Genomic DNA, 13676 nt, shown 5'->3' on the forward strand with positions numbered 1-13676 from the left:
TTTATTAAACAATAAGACAGAATCAATAGATTTTACTACTAATCCATTCGCTTTCAATGTAAAATCTAGATCTAAAAGCCTTTATAATTTGAATTATTAAGTTTTTGTTACAGCATTATTTTAAAACGAGACAAAAACCTAATCAATTGGAATTACCTTTTAAGCTTGTTAGGATCCTGATTTAATTGATTACTATTGCTTAGATTAGCTAATGTTTGATGGTGAAATCGAAGAAGAGTAAAAATTAGAATTATACAACAAGGATTACAATTACAAGTTAAACACCATTATTTTTAATGTGGGTAATTGCTTTCCAAATTTTTAGTCAGATTGTTATTTACAAGACGAATTGGATTAAATCATGAATAGTGGAGTAATTTCAATAAAATTGCCAATATCTCAGTTTAACATATAATCTAAAGATATGGAGTGGTCATATCAAACTTTTACTTTTTACACTTCCTCTAATTTAGTTAACTAGCCAACAATCGGGATGTAAAAATAATATGTCTTTGTAAAAGATGGAATGTTTATTCAATCCTAGCATGTTTATTAGTCTCCTGTGAGCTATAGAGTTGATAATTCAAATATAAATAGGACATATCTGGTAGAAAATAATAAGTATGCTCCTTATTTTAACTTGGAATTAGAAATAGATTAAAAATATCAAAAGATAAATATTTAATATCCAACTTTACCTTCCATTTTAGCATAAGTTAATAGCGTTTTCAATCTTTTAATGGTTGTTGGTATTATATTGAGATACATTTCATTTAAATCTATTAATTAGTACTTCTTTATGATTGCTTTACAGAATATGTTCTAGGAAACATACTTGTAACTATTAAAATATAACAAAATTTGCTAGCATTTACCTTAAAATAATTTAAAATTAATTAAAAAAAGCTGTATTACTCAAAATTAAAGTGGAAAGTATTAAAGAGATTAAAAATAATCTATATCCTAAGCAAAGTATTTCGAAGATAACTAAATAAAAGAAAATTTCTAAAAATAATTTTAGATAAAATAGAATTTAAAAAACTCAAATGACTAAGAAGAGAGCTAAGAAATAAATTTAGAAAATTATGAGAATTAATCAATCTACTAGAACCAATTTAAAGAAACTTAAAATGGTGTTTTTGGACCAAAAATTGTCAAAAATTAAAATGGAATCTCATAAAATGGGAATTTGTGTCAAGTAAAAAGATAATCTTAATAAAATTAAGAAACTAAAAACGAGCTTGATATGTTTATGATAAGCTTTTAGGATATAAAGACAGATGAAAATTAATGCATAAAGGAAAAAATTAATCTTTAAAAATAAAATTCAATATATTCTCAAAAGCAAATCTAAGTAATTAACACCGATTCAATTAAAATACTCTTCAAAGATATTTAACCAGCAGCTAATTTCTATAACTAACTAAAATAGAAAAATAAATCCTCACCTAAACAAACACCTAAAAACAAGTTAAAGTAAATTAGTAACACCTTAATTCAGACATAGTCAACAAATCTCAGATCTACTTAAAATGATTATAAAGCATAAAAAAGTGCTTAAGATTCATAAAAAAAGCAATGTTGCCCAAAAAAAGAAAAATAATAGAAAATATTGGAAAGAATCCTTTTTGGTTTTAAGTAATTTAAACTTAAAAAAAAAATATTTCTAATTTAAAATATATATTTTAAATAAAGGATGTTTAACAAGAAAGAACAATTAGAATCAAAAGGTTTTTCTTTGAGAGACAAAAATAATATTTAAGAGCTAGTTGAAAAAGATTTAGACATATATTAATTCTATAAAGACATAATATTTTTAAAAAAAGCAATAACGATTCTTCTAACACATGAATAATTAGCTTCTCTTCATCTGATAGGGTGTTCAACTAATTTATTTGAATTAACTAAGAAAAAAACTGGCAGCTAAATTTTAGAAGGTAATCAATCAATTAATCAGCCATTATTTATTTATCATAAATATATTCAATCATTTATTTTTTGTTAATTTTTTTCATTATTTGATTTTATTTAATTAATTAATAAAAAAGAATTTGAAAGTAGTAATCATTTTGAAAAATAATATGCAATCTTATTATCAGAAGAACTCTAATAAATATATATTCAAAATTTTATATAAAAATGTTCTAGCTCTGAAAATCTTAATGAAATAGATAGTAGAATTTTATCATCGATATGCAAAAGCTATTTTTATTGAATCAAATAATAGCATGAAGTCTTTAATCATTTTATTTTTTTATTTTTATATCAATGTAACAAATTTTATTTTTTAAATAATAAAATCAATTTTATTCTTAATTTTTACAAATTTTACTCTAAATTGTTTATATATCTAACAGTTTAAAAAAAATTTTTAAATTAATAAAAATAATTTTATTTAATTAGTATATTAAGGTTAAAAATAAAAATGGAATGCACTAAAAAAATAATAACTATAGTAAGTATTTATGATAAATAAAAAACACAAATAAAACAATTTTAAGTGTGCAAATTTTCAGTAAATTTTAATCATTAGCTATTTTTTCTTAAAATGAATGAGATATAAACTCACAAATTAATTTTATTTTAACCTTTTAGTAATTTCTCTTCAGTAAAACATCTTTAAAAATTTATATGTTTATTTATATGAATTAAAAATAAAAACAACAACAATAAAAAGACAATTATTATAATATAATCATTGAATAACTAAAATTGCTTTTATAATTTTAGATATAAAATTAATTTAAATTTTGACTTTAGAGGATCTTAAAGTAGTAAGTTAACAATTAATTTTATTAAAAGGCACATAAATATTGACAATTTTTTTCATTATAAACCTATTATTTAAATTAAGAGGTAACTAACTATCTAACCAAAGAGTCAACTAAAATATTTTTTAATATATTTAGCAATATAGAAACTTTACATAATAAAAATAACATTTAAATAAATTCATTTTAATTTTACCTATAACCTAAACAAACAAGCTGAAAGCAACTTAATTTAATTAAGTATATCAAGCATGCTATTAATAGAAAAAAAAGACCATATCTAACTAAATTAAAATTTAAAAAACTAAAAGACATTATAAAAAATATTTTTATTTATTTTAATGATTACTTATCTAAACCTGATTCATTTAAAAAAGGATTTTCATGGAAGATGAGTCCTTAAAATCAAAAGATTTTTCTTTAACTAATAAAAAAATTAAAGAGTAAATAGAAAAAGATTTAAATATATTTAAGTCGATAAAGATTTATTTGATATTCTTAAATAACATGATCCTTCTAACACATGAATGATTAATTTTGTTCCTTCTAATTGATTGGGTGTTTGTTCAGCAAATTTATTTATTATTTCTAACAAAAATAAAATACTAAAAGCTAGAAATAAGAAGGTAATTAATTAATTAACTCCTTATTTTATTTAATCTAATAAATTTTATTTGATTTTACTCATCTTTAAATAGAACTATAGAATAATTGTCATCTAACTAGAAAAATCTTTTAAGATTAATTTGTCTAAAGAGCTGTATGTAATAGATATATATTTTATATTTATAAAAAGACATGCGCGCAAATTCAGAGAGAGAGTATGAACGAAATTGCTAAAATATTTTATTTAAAAAAGCTATCTATTATCTATATAATAAAGGAAGAAAATTATTTATTTGTTATGTAAGAAATTTATAGCATAATTTGTATTTTTTTTAAAACAGAATTGAGCTTTTAATAAGATTTTCTCTTGCTTTATCAATTAATGCATCATCCTTCTTAATTTTATTTGAATTTATAAAATGTATATTACTAAAAAGAAAGAAAGAAATGCTGTAATTAAATTCTGTAAAATTAGAAACTTGCTATAAAATTTTTTTAATGGTAAAAATCAAGATTTGAAGATTTACTGAATAATATCTAAATCTATAAGCTTACAATATATTTGTATTAATTTTTACTAATCCCTTTCCTTAAAATAATTAAGTATAATAAATTTATTTGATTAAATTAGATAATTTTTGTAAAAACTATAAAAAAAAGTAAAATTAATTATCATTAAGAATAAAAATAAAGATATATACACATATATATATATATATATATATATAGATAGATACTGATTGAATATGTTATTAACAAAATTAGATTTATTTTCTAGCTAATTTAATTTTAATGTTAGAGGTTCTAAAAGTGGAAAGGGAACAATCAGTGGCTCATTAACTTCAATTTCTATTTTTATTATCACACTTTTATATTTCATTTATTTATTTTAACAGTTTGTTAATAATTAAATAGAACCTATTTTTAGGTCTTAAACCATAATAAACAACTCAGTTGAATCAGTAGATTTTTTTTCTAATGTCTTTGCATTCAGAATGAGTTTTAGAGGTGCATAAGAATACCAATTTTAATATAGTTAAATTGAGTTATTAGCTTAATTTTAAAATGGTACAATAACCTAATAGTTCTAGATTAGTACAAATAATTGTTCAGATCCTAATTTAATTGGATATTCATGCTTAGGTGATATTATAATTGAAGATAATGAATATCAAAGTGTCTTATAATAAAAATAAGAATTATATGACAAGAAAAATAACTATAAATTAAATTAAGTCTTAATAATTATAAAAGGTTGCAATGCTTCTACTTCATCTGATTGTCCTTCTTAAGATGAAATAAATGCTTTAATGAATAAAGGAATTGTTTTTTTAAAACTACCAATTTCTTAATATAATACATCATAAAAAAGAATGGAATAATAGTTTGAAACTTTTTCATTTATAACTTCTTCTGATTAAATTAAAACACCTTTCATAAATATATAAAATTAATTAACAATAGTAAAGGATGGTATATTTATTCAATCTGAAGAGGTTCATTAATCTCCTATTAACTATAACATTGATAATCAAAATGTTAATAGATAGTTCTTTTCTGACGATCTAGATTAGGCTCTATATTGCTTTATAACATTGTAAATAGATTAAAAAATATAAAAAATATCTATTTAATATCCGACTCTGCCTCAAATTATAGCTGAAGTAAATGGTTTGTTTAGCCTATTAATGGTTGTTGGCTTACTTATGAAATATGTTTCTTTAAAATCTATGGAAAAACATTTTTTTATGATTGTTTTAAAAGATATTTACCAAGAAACATATTTATAAATGCTTAAACGCAATAATTTAAACATGCCAAAAATATTAAATTATATTAAAATAAGTAAATAAAATAGTTTAATTTAAGGTAAAAGTGGCTAGTAAGAAGTTAGAGTTTAACAAAATTTAATATTGGCAAACTAAATTAAAGAGTAAAAACCTTCGAAAATTGATACTAATTAATTTTTATAGAACTAAAATATAATCAATGACTAAGCAGACAGTCAAGAGATTAATCTAGAAAATTATGAAAATTAATCAATTTATTAGAATTAATTTAAAGAGCGAACAGATGGAGTTTTTGGACCTAAGATAGTTAAAAATACAACTGACTAAACTGAAATTTTACATAAAGCAAATGTTTAAACTTAATGTAAAAATGAACATGACACGTTTATAATAAGTTTTTAAGATATCAAAACTGATGAAAATTAGTTTATTACAAAAACACATTTCTAAAACTAGCATTCAATATTTTCTTAAAGGTAAATATAAGCGATAAGAAACGAAACAATAAAAATACTCCTTTAAGATACTTAATAAGATAAAAATATTGATAAATCAAAAAAGTAAATCGATGATAATTTATCGTAACAAAAATCTTAAGCTTAAATAAAAAATATATGCGTTTTGACTTAAACAACAAAAGAATAATTTACTTAAAATTAGAAAAAATTAAATAATAAAACTCATGATAATTAAAAAGAGAATTGCAATAATTAATAAGAAGAGAACTCAAAAAAACTTGAAAAAATAATTCATTCTTTTAAGTAAGTAACTTAATTTTTTTACAAATTTTAATAAAAATAATAATATTTTTAAAAAGGATTTGTTAATAAGATAAATACTTAAAATCAAAAGGCCTTCCTTTAATTTATAAAAATATGATTTAAGAGCAAATTGAGAAAGATTTGGATATATATTCATTATATAAAGATTTAATATTCTTAAAAAAGGCTATAGCAATACTTTTGACATAAGAACAGATAGCCTCTATCAATTTAATTGGGTGTTCTGTTGATTTTTAAAATCTGACTTAAAATATCAGTAATCATCAAACAGAAGAAGGTAATTAAGATTTATCTAAATAAACTAATTTAACTTTATTTTAATAAAAAAGGTTTAAATAATCATTTTGAGTAATCTCTTGCAATTTTAATGTCAGATGAATTGTAAACCAAGTTTATGCAAAATTTTATAGAAAGATGCTCTAATTCAGAAAATTTAGATGAAATTGATAAAAGAATTTTATCTTCTATATGCAAAAGTTATCTAGACTGAGAAGGAAAATAATTAGAATAATAATAATTTATAAAATTTGCTATCTATCTATCAATTCTTTTGTATTTTTGATAAATAAAAATTCAAATTCTTCTTTTTATAAATTTGCATAAGCAATTTTTATATATTTTCAAATCATTATTTATTTATTTATTTATTTATTTATTTATTTATTTATTTATTTATTTATTTCAGTTTCACTTATAAGTTAAATGAGCTTAAGATTTGAGTTTTTTAGTAAAATAAGAAAGGTACCGTCTGTACTCATGTTTAAGAGTGATTTGTATTTAAGGATGGTTTTTATTTAGGCATAAATTTTTTATTAAAATATTAACAATTTTTATAAAATAAATTAATTATATTTTATTAAATGTTTACATTAAGATATATAGATAAATTAGTTATAGTTAATTATTTTAATATATATTATTTATATAATATTTACATATAAACTCATAAAGAATATTCTTTTTTTACATAGTTGGAAATGAAAGGATTTTCATGAATGAATTCATAAGAAAACAAACCATAGATTTATCTTGTTTCGTAGATATGATTAGCTAAGTAATTGTAATATTTATTCCACAGGATTAGAAAAGTAATTGAAGCCAATATTAATACAAAAATAAATATTCCAAGCAGATAATTAGTATACTAATCGTAGTATCGATTAGCTTCAGATATTATAAAGTTCCCAATCATCAAAGGGACTAATCTAATGTATTGATACATTTTAATAAACTAAGCCCCATTATCTTTCTTATAAAGACTAGCCAAAGAAGATATAAAATTTTCTGTTGTTTACGAAACTTAGTACATTTGCTTAAAATCTAATAAAATGCTAATCATTGATTGTAAACCTAACAGGTATCCATTGTTCCAAATACCATTTAAAATTGTAGAGCAATCTGATAAATCAATTTAATTTTGCTCGTCTATATAAGTTGAAGAATATTTTTAAAGAGGCTGACAGATGTTATCATTCATAGTTGTTTCGACAATTTCTTAATGAAGTGCCTTATCATAAATATTGTTTTAATTTGATTCATCTTTGAGTAAAGTAATGATTTTATTTGTAGTAGTTTATATGTATGAATAGGTATCATCCAGCTATTGATCAAGTCCATTTAAAAGATTTTAAGGACGCTGTTCGTAAGTAGCTGTTTATCTTAAGAAATTAAATGCTAAAATAATGGGAGCTTTACCTCTAAATGAGTAAATTTGACCTAACTCATTAGAGCTATACTAAAACTTGCTGATAAAATTATCTGTGATAACAAAATTAGTGATAGGATAGAGTGAAAAAAAGCCAAATAGCAAAGATGCTAAAAATATCAATGCAATATTCATCTTTTAAAGGTCATTTGTGGAAGAAGTTGTTCTCTTTTTCATTTAATTATTTTCTTTATTAACTACTACCTAACTTGCATGTCCTTGAAGTATATCTTAATTTATAAAATATTCGCACTAGCTAATTCTTTCTTTGAGTAAGTTAGGCTAAAAAGTGCAAAACAGCTTCAAAATTTATTCTTTTTTGTATTGTATGTAATAATAAATTGGAATGACCTGAAAAGCCATTAAAAATGTAAAAATCTCCAAAAGCACTATTTAAGTAATTAAAAATTAGTTCATCGTATTTATTTGATCATTCATTTCCTCCACCTATAAGTCAGCTATATCTTAAAATGTGTGTAAGATGTCTTTTTAATTGTAATGTCTAATAATAATTTTTTAAATATTATTTTTTGGTGTTTAAAAATATTGTTTACATATAGCGAAGAAAAACTTCTGTCATTTTCTAGGAGTACATGTACAGATTTTGAGCCATAGCGACTAAACTGTAAATTTTTTTTAATACAAGAGTTGATGAAATATTTCTCTAATTAAAAACTATTATAGATTGATATTCAGTTCTTAGATATTTACCATATAGAGTATTTTAGTCTTAATTTTCAAAATCAACCACTGAATTTTTAAATTATTATTAAAGTACTAAAGGTTGATCTTTCACGACTAAATATTCCTAAGCAGTAAGTTTATTTTCAATAATTTAATTATTGTACATTTTAATATATTCTGTATGGGCAATAATAGAAATAAAAGAATTCATAATTTCATATCCTTTTGTATTTTAAATAATGTTCAAATTAATTAAAAAATATTAAAATAATTAAAGCTCTTTTTTAATTTATTTATTTGTTTGTTTTTTTTAGGGAGAGTAAATAAATTTTATAATTTAAGATATTTATTTTTATGATGATTTAAAAAATAAAAAATGTAGTTCAATTAAATTTTCTTATAAAAGTATACAAAATTTTCAAAATATTTTTATTAAATAAAACAGAAAACCTATTTTTAAATATTTTTAAACTAAAAAATTTAGAAATTTAGAGATGAACTTAAAAAATGAATTTTAATTACCTTTTACTAGATTAGAATTAAGAACTTTTGTGTGTTAGAATTCATTGTATTATAAAATATATAATACACTAACGAATATGATTAGAACACTTATTTTGAAAAATCCTGTCAGATAAAGAAGTTTCATAGTTTTGCTTTAGTGATTTCTCGACACTGCTGTTAAAAGTATAGATTTAAGTGTATGATATTCGCTCATGCCACTTGAAACAGAACTTGCTTGATTGAATTAATGGTTAGACTCTTTTTTTGTTCCAATCATAGTTTTACTTTATTTATTAGTATGCTATTATGATTTCCAAAACTCACTATTTTACTCTTAAGGAGTATTTGAAAGTGTTTGCTAGTCTTGTTTAATGCGATTATTTTTTACATTATTTATAAAAATATGTTCAATATGATTAGGAATTATTTAATTTGATAATATATTTTTTTATTCTTTGGAGTTTTATATTTCATTTAATTCTTATATTTATTAGCTATCTTGTATCGAATCTCCCTAATCACTCTTAGAGTTGAAAATATATTCGAATAAATCCGAGTGACCTATTTGTATTTCTTCTTATTCTTAAGCTTCAAAAATTGCTTCATTTGACATCAAGCCTTTGGTTTCAAAAAGAGGAAAGTTATGCTAATGCTTAGTTGACATTATTGGAGTACTGATCGCATTTAGATTTTAATCAAAAGATTAATCAGATTTAATATCTACATTGATATGTAATTTTTCTTGAAGGTTATTTATTAGCTTTCTGTTAGTATTTTAATACTAAGCCATAGTAATTTCATTTTGGTTAGACTCAGTAAGTTTAGTTACATTAATTGCGTCGTTGTGATTTTCATCACTACCATTATTTTCATTATTTTATTAATTTTCTTTGTTGTTAAATATTGATTTATGTGATACAAAGCTGTGTCTTTAAATTTAGCTTTATTTTTAATGCTTTACCTTGGTTTTAATATCCTACGAAATATTAAAATAATTATTTTCAAAGAATATTTTTAATTTAATTTTACATTGTTTTGCGATTTATGGATTAGAAAATCTAAAGAATTCAGCATTTTTGGAGGCTGCTACTACATTAATTCATTAATGTTTGTACTATTTTGGTTTTAAAAATCTTATTCTACTTCAAAATATTATCTAATTTTTTCAATTTCTTTACTGAGACTCCTCAAATGTTCTTTAATATCTGATTTGTGTCTCATTAGCTACAATCTTTCTATTTAAACAAACCCTAAAGCAAAATTTTTGTAGGAAGTTTGAAGTTTTCCTACCCTAAAAGATATAGAGTAAAATTTGTAATCATGAGAATTCAGTCTTTGAGCTAAGCTGAAAAAATCGTTAATGCTGCTGAAAGTAGAATTATTTGAAAAAGTCATAATTTTATATGATTTTTCATTTTGTGGACTAATTAAAATTGAATTATGTTCTAAACTTAGATTCTAATCTTTGCTCAAAAGCTACTAAAGATAAACATCTAAAATAGGCAAGACCTTAAATAAATCTAACTTTTATGATTATTTTAGAGTGTTTTCAGGAATTATTTTAGAAAAAAGCTGATAGTAAATTTTTCTAGTCATGTTACATAGCTTTCCACCAGTTGAAAAAATAATAAATTCAGAACTTTGCTATAAAGTTCAAAATAATTAAGTAAAATAAAAAAAACAAAATAATTTAATTTACGTTATTTTAGTAGGTAAAAAAAGCACTAGCTCCGAAATCATTTGCTTAAGTTTAATCAAGCTTCAGTCTCATATTTAAAGGAATGGCAAAACCATTTTATTTAATACCAAATACTTGAAGTTATCCTGCATTTATTCCATTTAATTAACCACTTGTCACAAATTTATTCAAAATATTATCATGGATCTATTTGAGTTGATCTGGAATCAAAATATTACAATTCTAAATAAGAAATTGAATAAATAAACAATTTAACATGTGAATTAAAACAAATAAATAAATAAATTAATAAATAATAAATAATTTGTAAACTGTAAGAGAAAGTTAATTTTAATATTGAAATTACTTTGTTTATTAATTCTGAAGGTGTATATCCAAATATTTATCTTGTTGTAAAGCTCGCATTTTTAATGATTCCTATTGGTTAAAGCAATGAAATGTAAACGACACAAGCATCTTGGGAAAATATTTGTATATTGCTATCAAAATTTCCGTATCCGTTAGCAAATTTTCTTCTCATGAGAATGGCCTTTTATTTTAATAATTAATTTTATTATTATATTTTAATCTCGAAGGATATTTGGAATTTGTTTACTTATTTTTAATAGTGATTAGGTTTTCTCTTAGAAAGGTCCAAACTTTCTGAATATATATAGGCCAGTTACTGGCATCTTTTACTGTAAGGGTGGTAGTGATACATTTTTTTAATTGAGAGGTAGGTTTCTAGTTTAAGCTTTGAGATCTTGCAAACTTACTTATTTAATTTAATTATATCTACATATTCTTGGCATAGAGTAAACAACATTTCTCTCAAAAATAATAAACAATTTTTCAAGTTTTTTTGTGTGGATAGAAATAGCTAGTCAAATTCAATGACCTTGTTCAATTATAGCTTCTGGTTGTATATAGTTGGATTATGAAAGAAATTGTAAAATATTTTTTCTCCATGATCATAAATAGATTAGAATATCATCTGGTCTTTAATAGACGATTGCTTTTTCTACTAATTTTCTATCTAAACCACTTCTACAAGCGCACTTGTGGGAACGTTAACTACTTCTATTAGAAATGTGAGGTAATTAAAGCACACATAATTATATTCCCTTTTCTATTTTAATAAAAAAATTATTAATTTTTTTAAATTAAAATCTAAGTAAGTCGCAATAATTCAAGCCTTTAATTTAATTAATATTGCACATTATAAATTTCCTTATTTGTTTACTTTACAGAATTATTATCTTGATAATTTTCATTTAATTTGATATATTTTTTTTTACTCACAAAATTAAGTAACACTAAAAAATTAAAATGTAAACTTCTTTTTCTATCTCATTAAGACTACTTTTAAGATTTAAATTATTCAAACCCCAATTTAAAAAAATTCCTAAAAGAGCATCAGAAATTTAGGCATAAAAGTGCTAAATATCTAATCAATTAATCAAATTAAAGTTTATTTAAATATTTTTTTGAAATATACTTTTAACGATCTTGATTTTTAAACTTAATTCAGGTATTCTGAGTACATTTAAGTAAAATATAAACCTATAAATTTATCTCTGTATTTGTATCCTTGAAGTTCCTCCCAGGAGAAACCTTTTTCTCTTTACATTTATTCACAAAAGCAGTCATTTCTTGTGCAGGTATCATAGTGGTTCTCATAAATACTTTCATAAAGGACTGATCTTTTTAAATCAGAATAGTCGTGCATATCAAGGTGTTTAACCATAAAATAGGCTGTTCTGATATGTAAATTTATTTACTATAAACTGGAGTAAGCTAATTTTTTTAAAATGTTATGTTTAATTTAAGTTCTTGTAATTTTTCTATTATGTAACTAAAATGAAAGAAAAATTAAAGGTTTTGCTTAAATAGCTTTTATTTGTTGTGGTATTTCAAAAATACTTACCTGGTTGTTTTAGGGAAAGTGAGGAGATTCGGTGGAAAAGAAGAAATCTAGCAAGAATATACGAAAAGGGTACTAGAGTAAGCATAATAAAAAGCAATTGTGTGCCATTGAATATGTGGGGAAGATTATAAGAAAGACAAAAAGTAATAGAATTAAAGATATGAAGAAACTTAAATAATAAGTTAGTCTAAATGATCAAATTATCGTAGTAAACTAATTCGTATAACTGAAGAGATATCTTACTGAGAACAAATATCATATGAAATGCAGCGATTACATTTTAATTTATATTATTAGTGCAAGAAAAAAGAATAACTAAAATTAGATTTAGAAGTAGTTCGAGCTATTTCGAGTGTGTGTCTATTGAGGCCATATAATCTTCTAATACAAAACTGAAACTAAAATCATGCAAATTCTGCATCAAGCTAATGAAAAGGGTTAATATCAAACAATATGCAGCGAGACCCACTTCTGCAGAGCTTAAACTGCTATCAAACATAATCTTAAAACTCGCAGTATTAAAGGGAAAGTAAAAAATATAAACATAAATCTTAAGAATGAAGCTATTAATGACATCAGAAAACTTCGCAAAATTCGTGTCTATTAGCTAATATTTGAATAAGAAAAATCTAAGCACTTAATTTATTATAATATAAGTGTTTAATGAGGTAGCAAATATTATAAAGGCATATAAAATTTGGTGTTCAGAGCATTTGCTGAATATGCTATTAAGCAAAGGATAAATCCTAAAATAGTGAGTAATTTAGGCATAATTATTTACTGCTGAAACATCTTATGTTTAACTTATATTATTTGTCTCTAAGAAATCCAGAAGATTGCTAGTCAACTATATAGATATAGACTAAACATTGCTGATAATTATCAATAGCAAGGATAAAATTTATCCTCTTAAATATATTGTTTGCTAACGACTAAAATGCTAGATGTAATATTATTTTAAATCTTATTTTAAGTTCTTCATTTGTTTGTAGCTTTAGAAAATTAATAATATTTATCCTTCTCTGTAATTTCTTTAGATTGTTATTTTTTTGGATCACAATGTTTTATGTTCTTTTGTAGCCTCTATTTTCTTTATAATTCAGCTACTAATTGAATAATTACAAATTTAATTTTTCTTTTTCAATTTAAAATAAATTCTGAAATTGGCTTTAAGGAAGTACCAAGTAAATTCTTATTTCAGTAAATCAAAATAGACTTTTTTTTTAATT

The 13676-nt window shown here is 22.2% G+C and overlaps 2 protein-coding genes across 2 annotated transcripts; one reads left to right on the forward strand and one right to left on the reverse strand. All coding sequences in view use genetic code 6, as the record gives it.

Moving 5' to 3' along the window:
• Nucleotides 1-211: 211 nt before the first annotated feature.
• TTHERM_00633110 (hypothetical protein) lies at nt 212-6439 on the forward strand (the record flags this gene model as incomplete). Its single annotated transcript, XM_001010049.2, has 6 exons — nt 212-837; nt 907-1638; nt 1696-1937; nt 4293-5928; nt 5985-6226; nt 6279-6439. 6 exons carry the CDS (start codon nt 212-214, stop codon nt 6437-6439), a joined length of 3639 nt encoding a protein of 1212 aa, XP_001010049.2.
• Nucleotides 6440-6892: 453 nt separating this feature from the next.
• On the reverse strand, nt 6893-13562 carry TTHERM_00633120 (transmembrane protein, putative; the record flags this gene model as incomplete). Its single annotated transcript, XM_001010050.2, has 9 exons — nt 12448-13562; nt 12019-12317; nt 11137-11649; nt 10888-11070; nt 10542-10763; nt 9872-10486; nt 8861-9818; nt 8209-8560; nt 6893-8156 (listed from the first exon to the last, which is right to left on the reverse strand). Exons 1-9 carry the CDS (start codon nt 13427-13429, stop codon nt 6893-6895), a joined length of 5388 nt encoding a protein of 1795 aa, XP_001010050.2. The 5' UTR covers nt 13430-13562.
• Between the last annotated feature and the right edge of the window lie 114 nt (nt 13563-13676).

This window comes from Tetrahymena thermophila (assembly GCF_000189635.1).
Source record: "Tetrahymena thermophila SB210 genomic scaffold scf_8254764, whole genome shotgun sequence".
NCBI classification, from domain to species: domain Eukaryota; phylum Ciliophora; class Oligohymenophorea; order Hymenostomatida; family Tetrahymenidae; genus Tetrahymena; species Tetrahymena thermophila.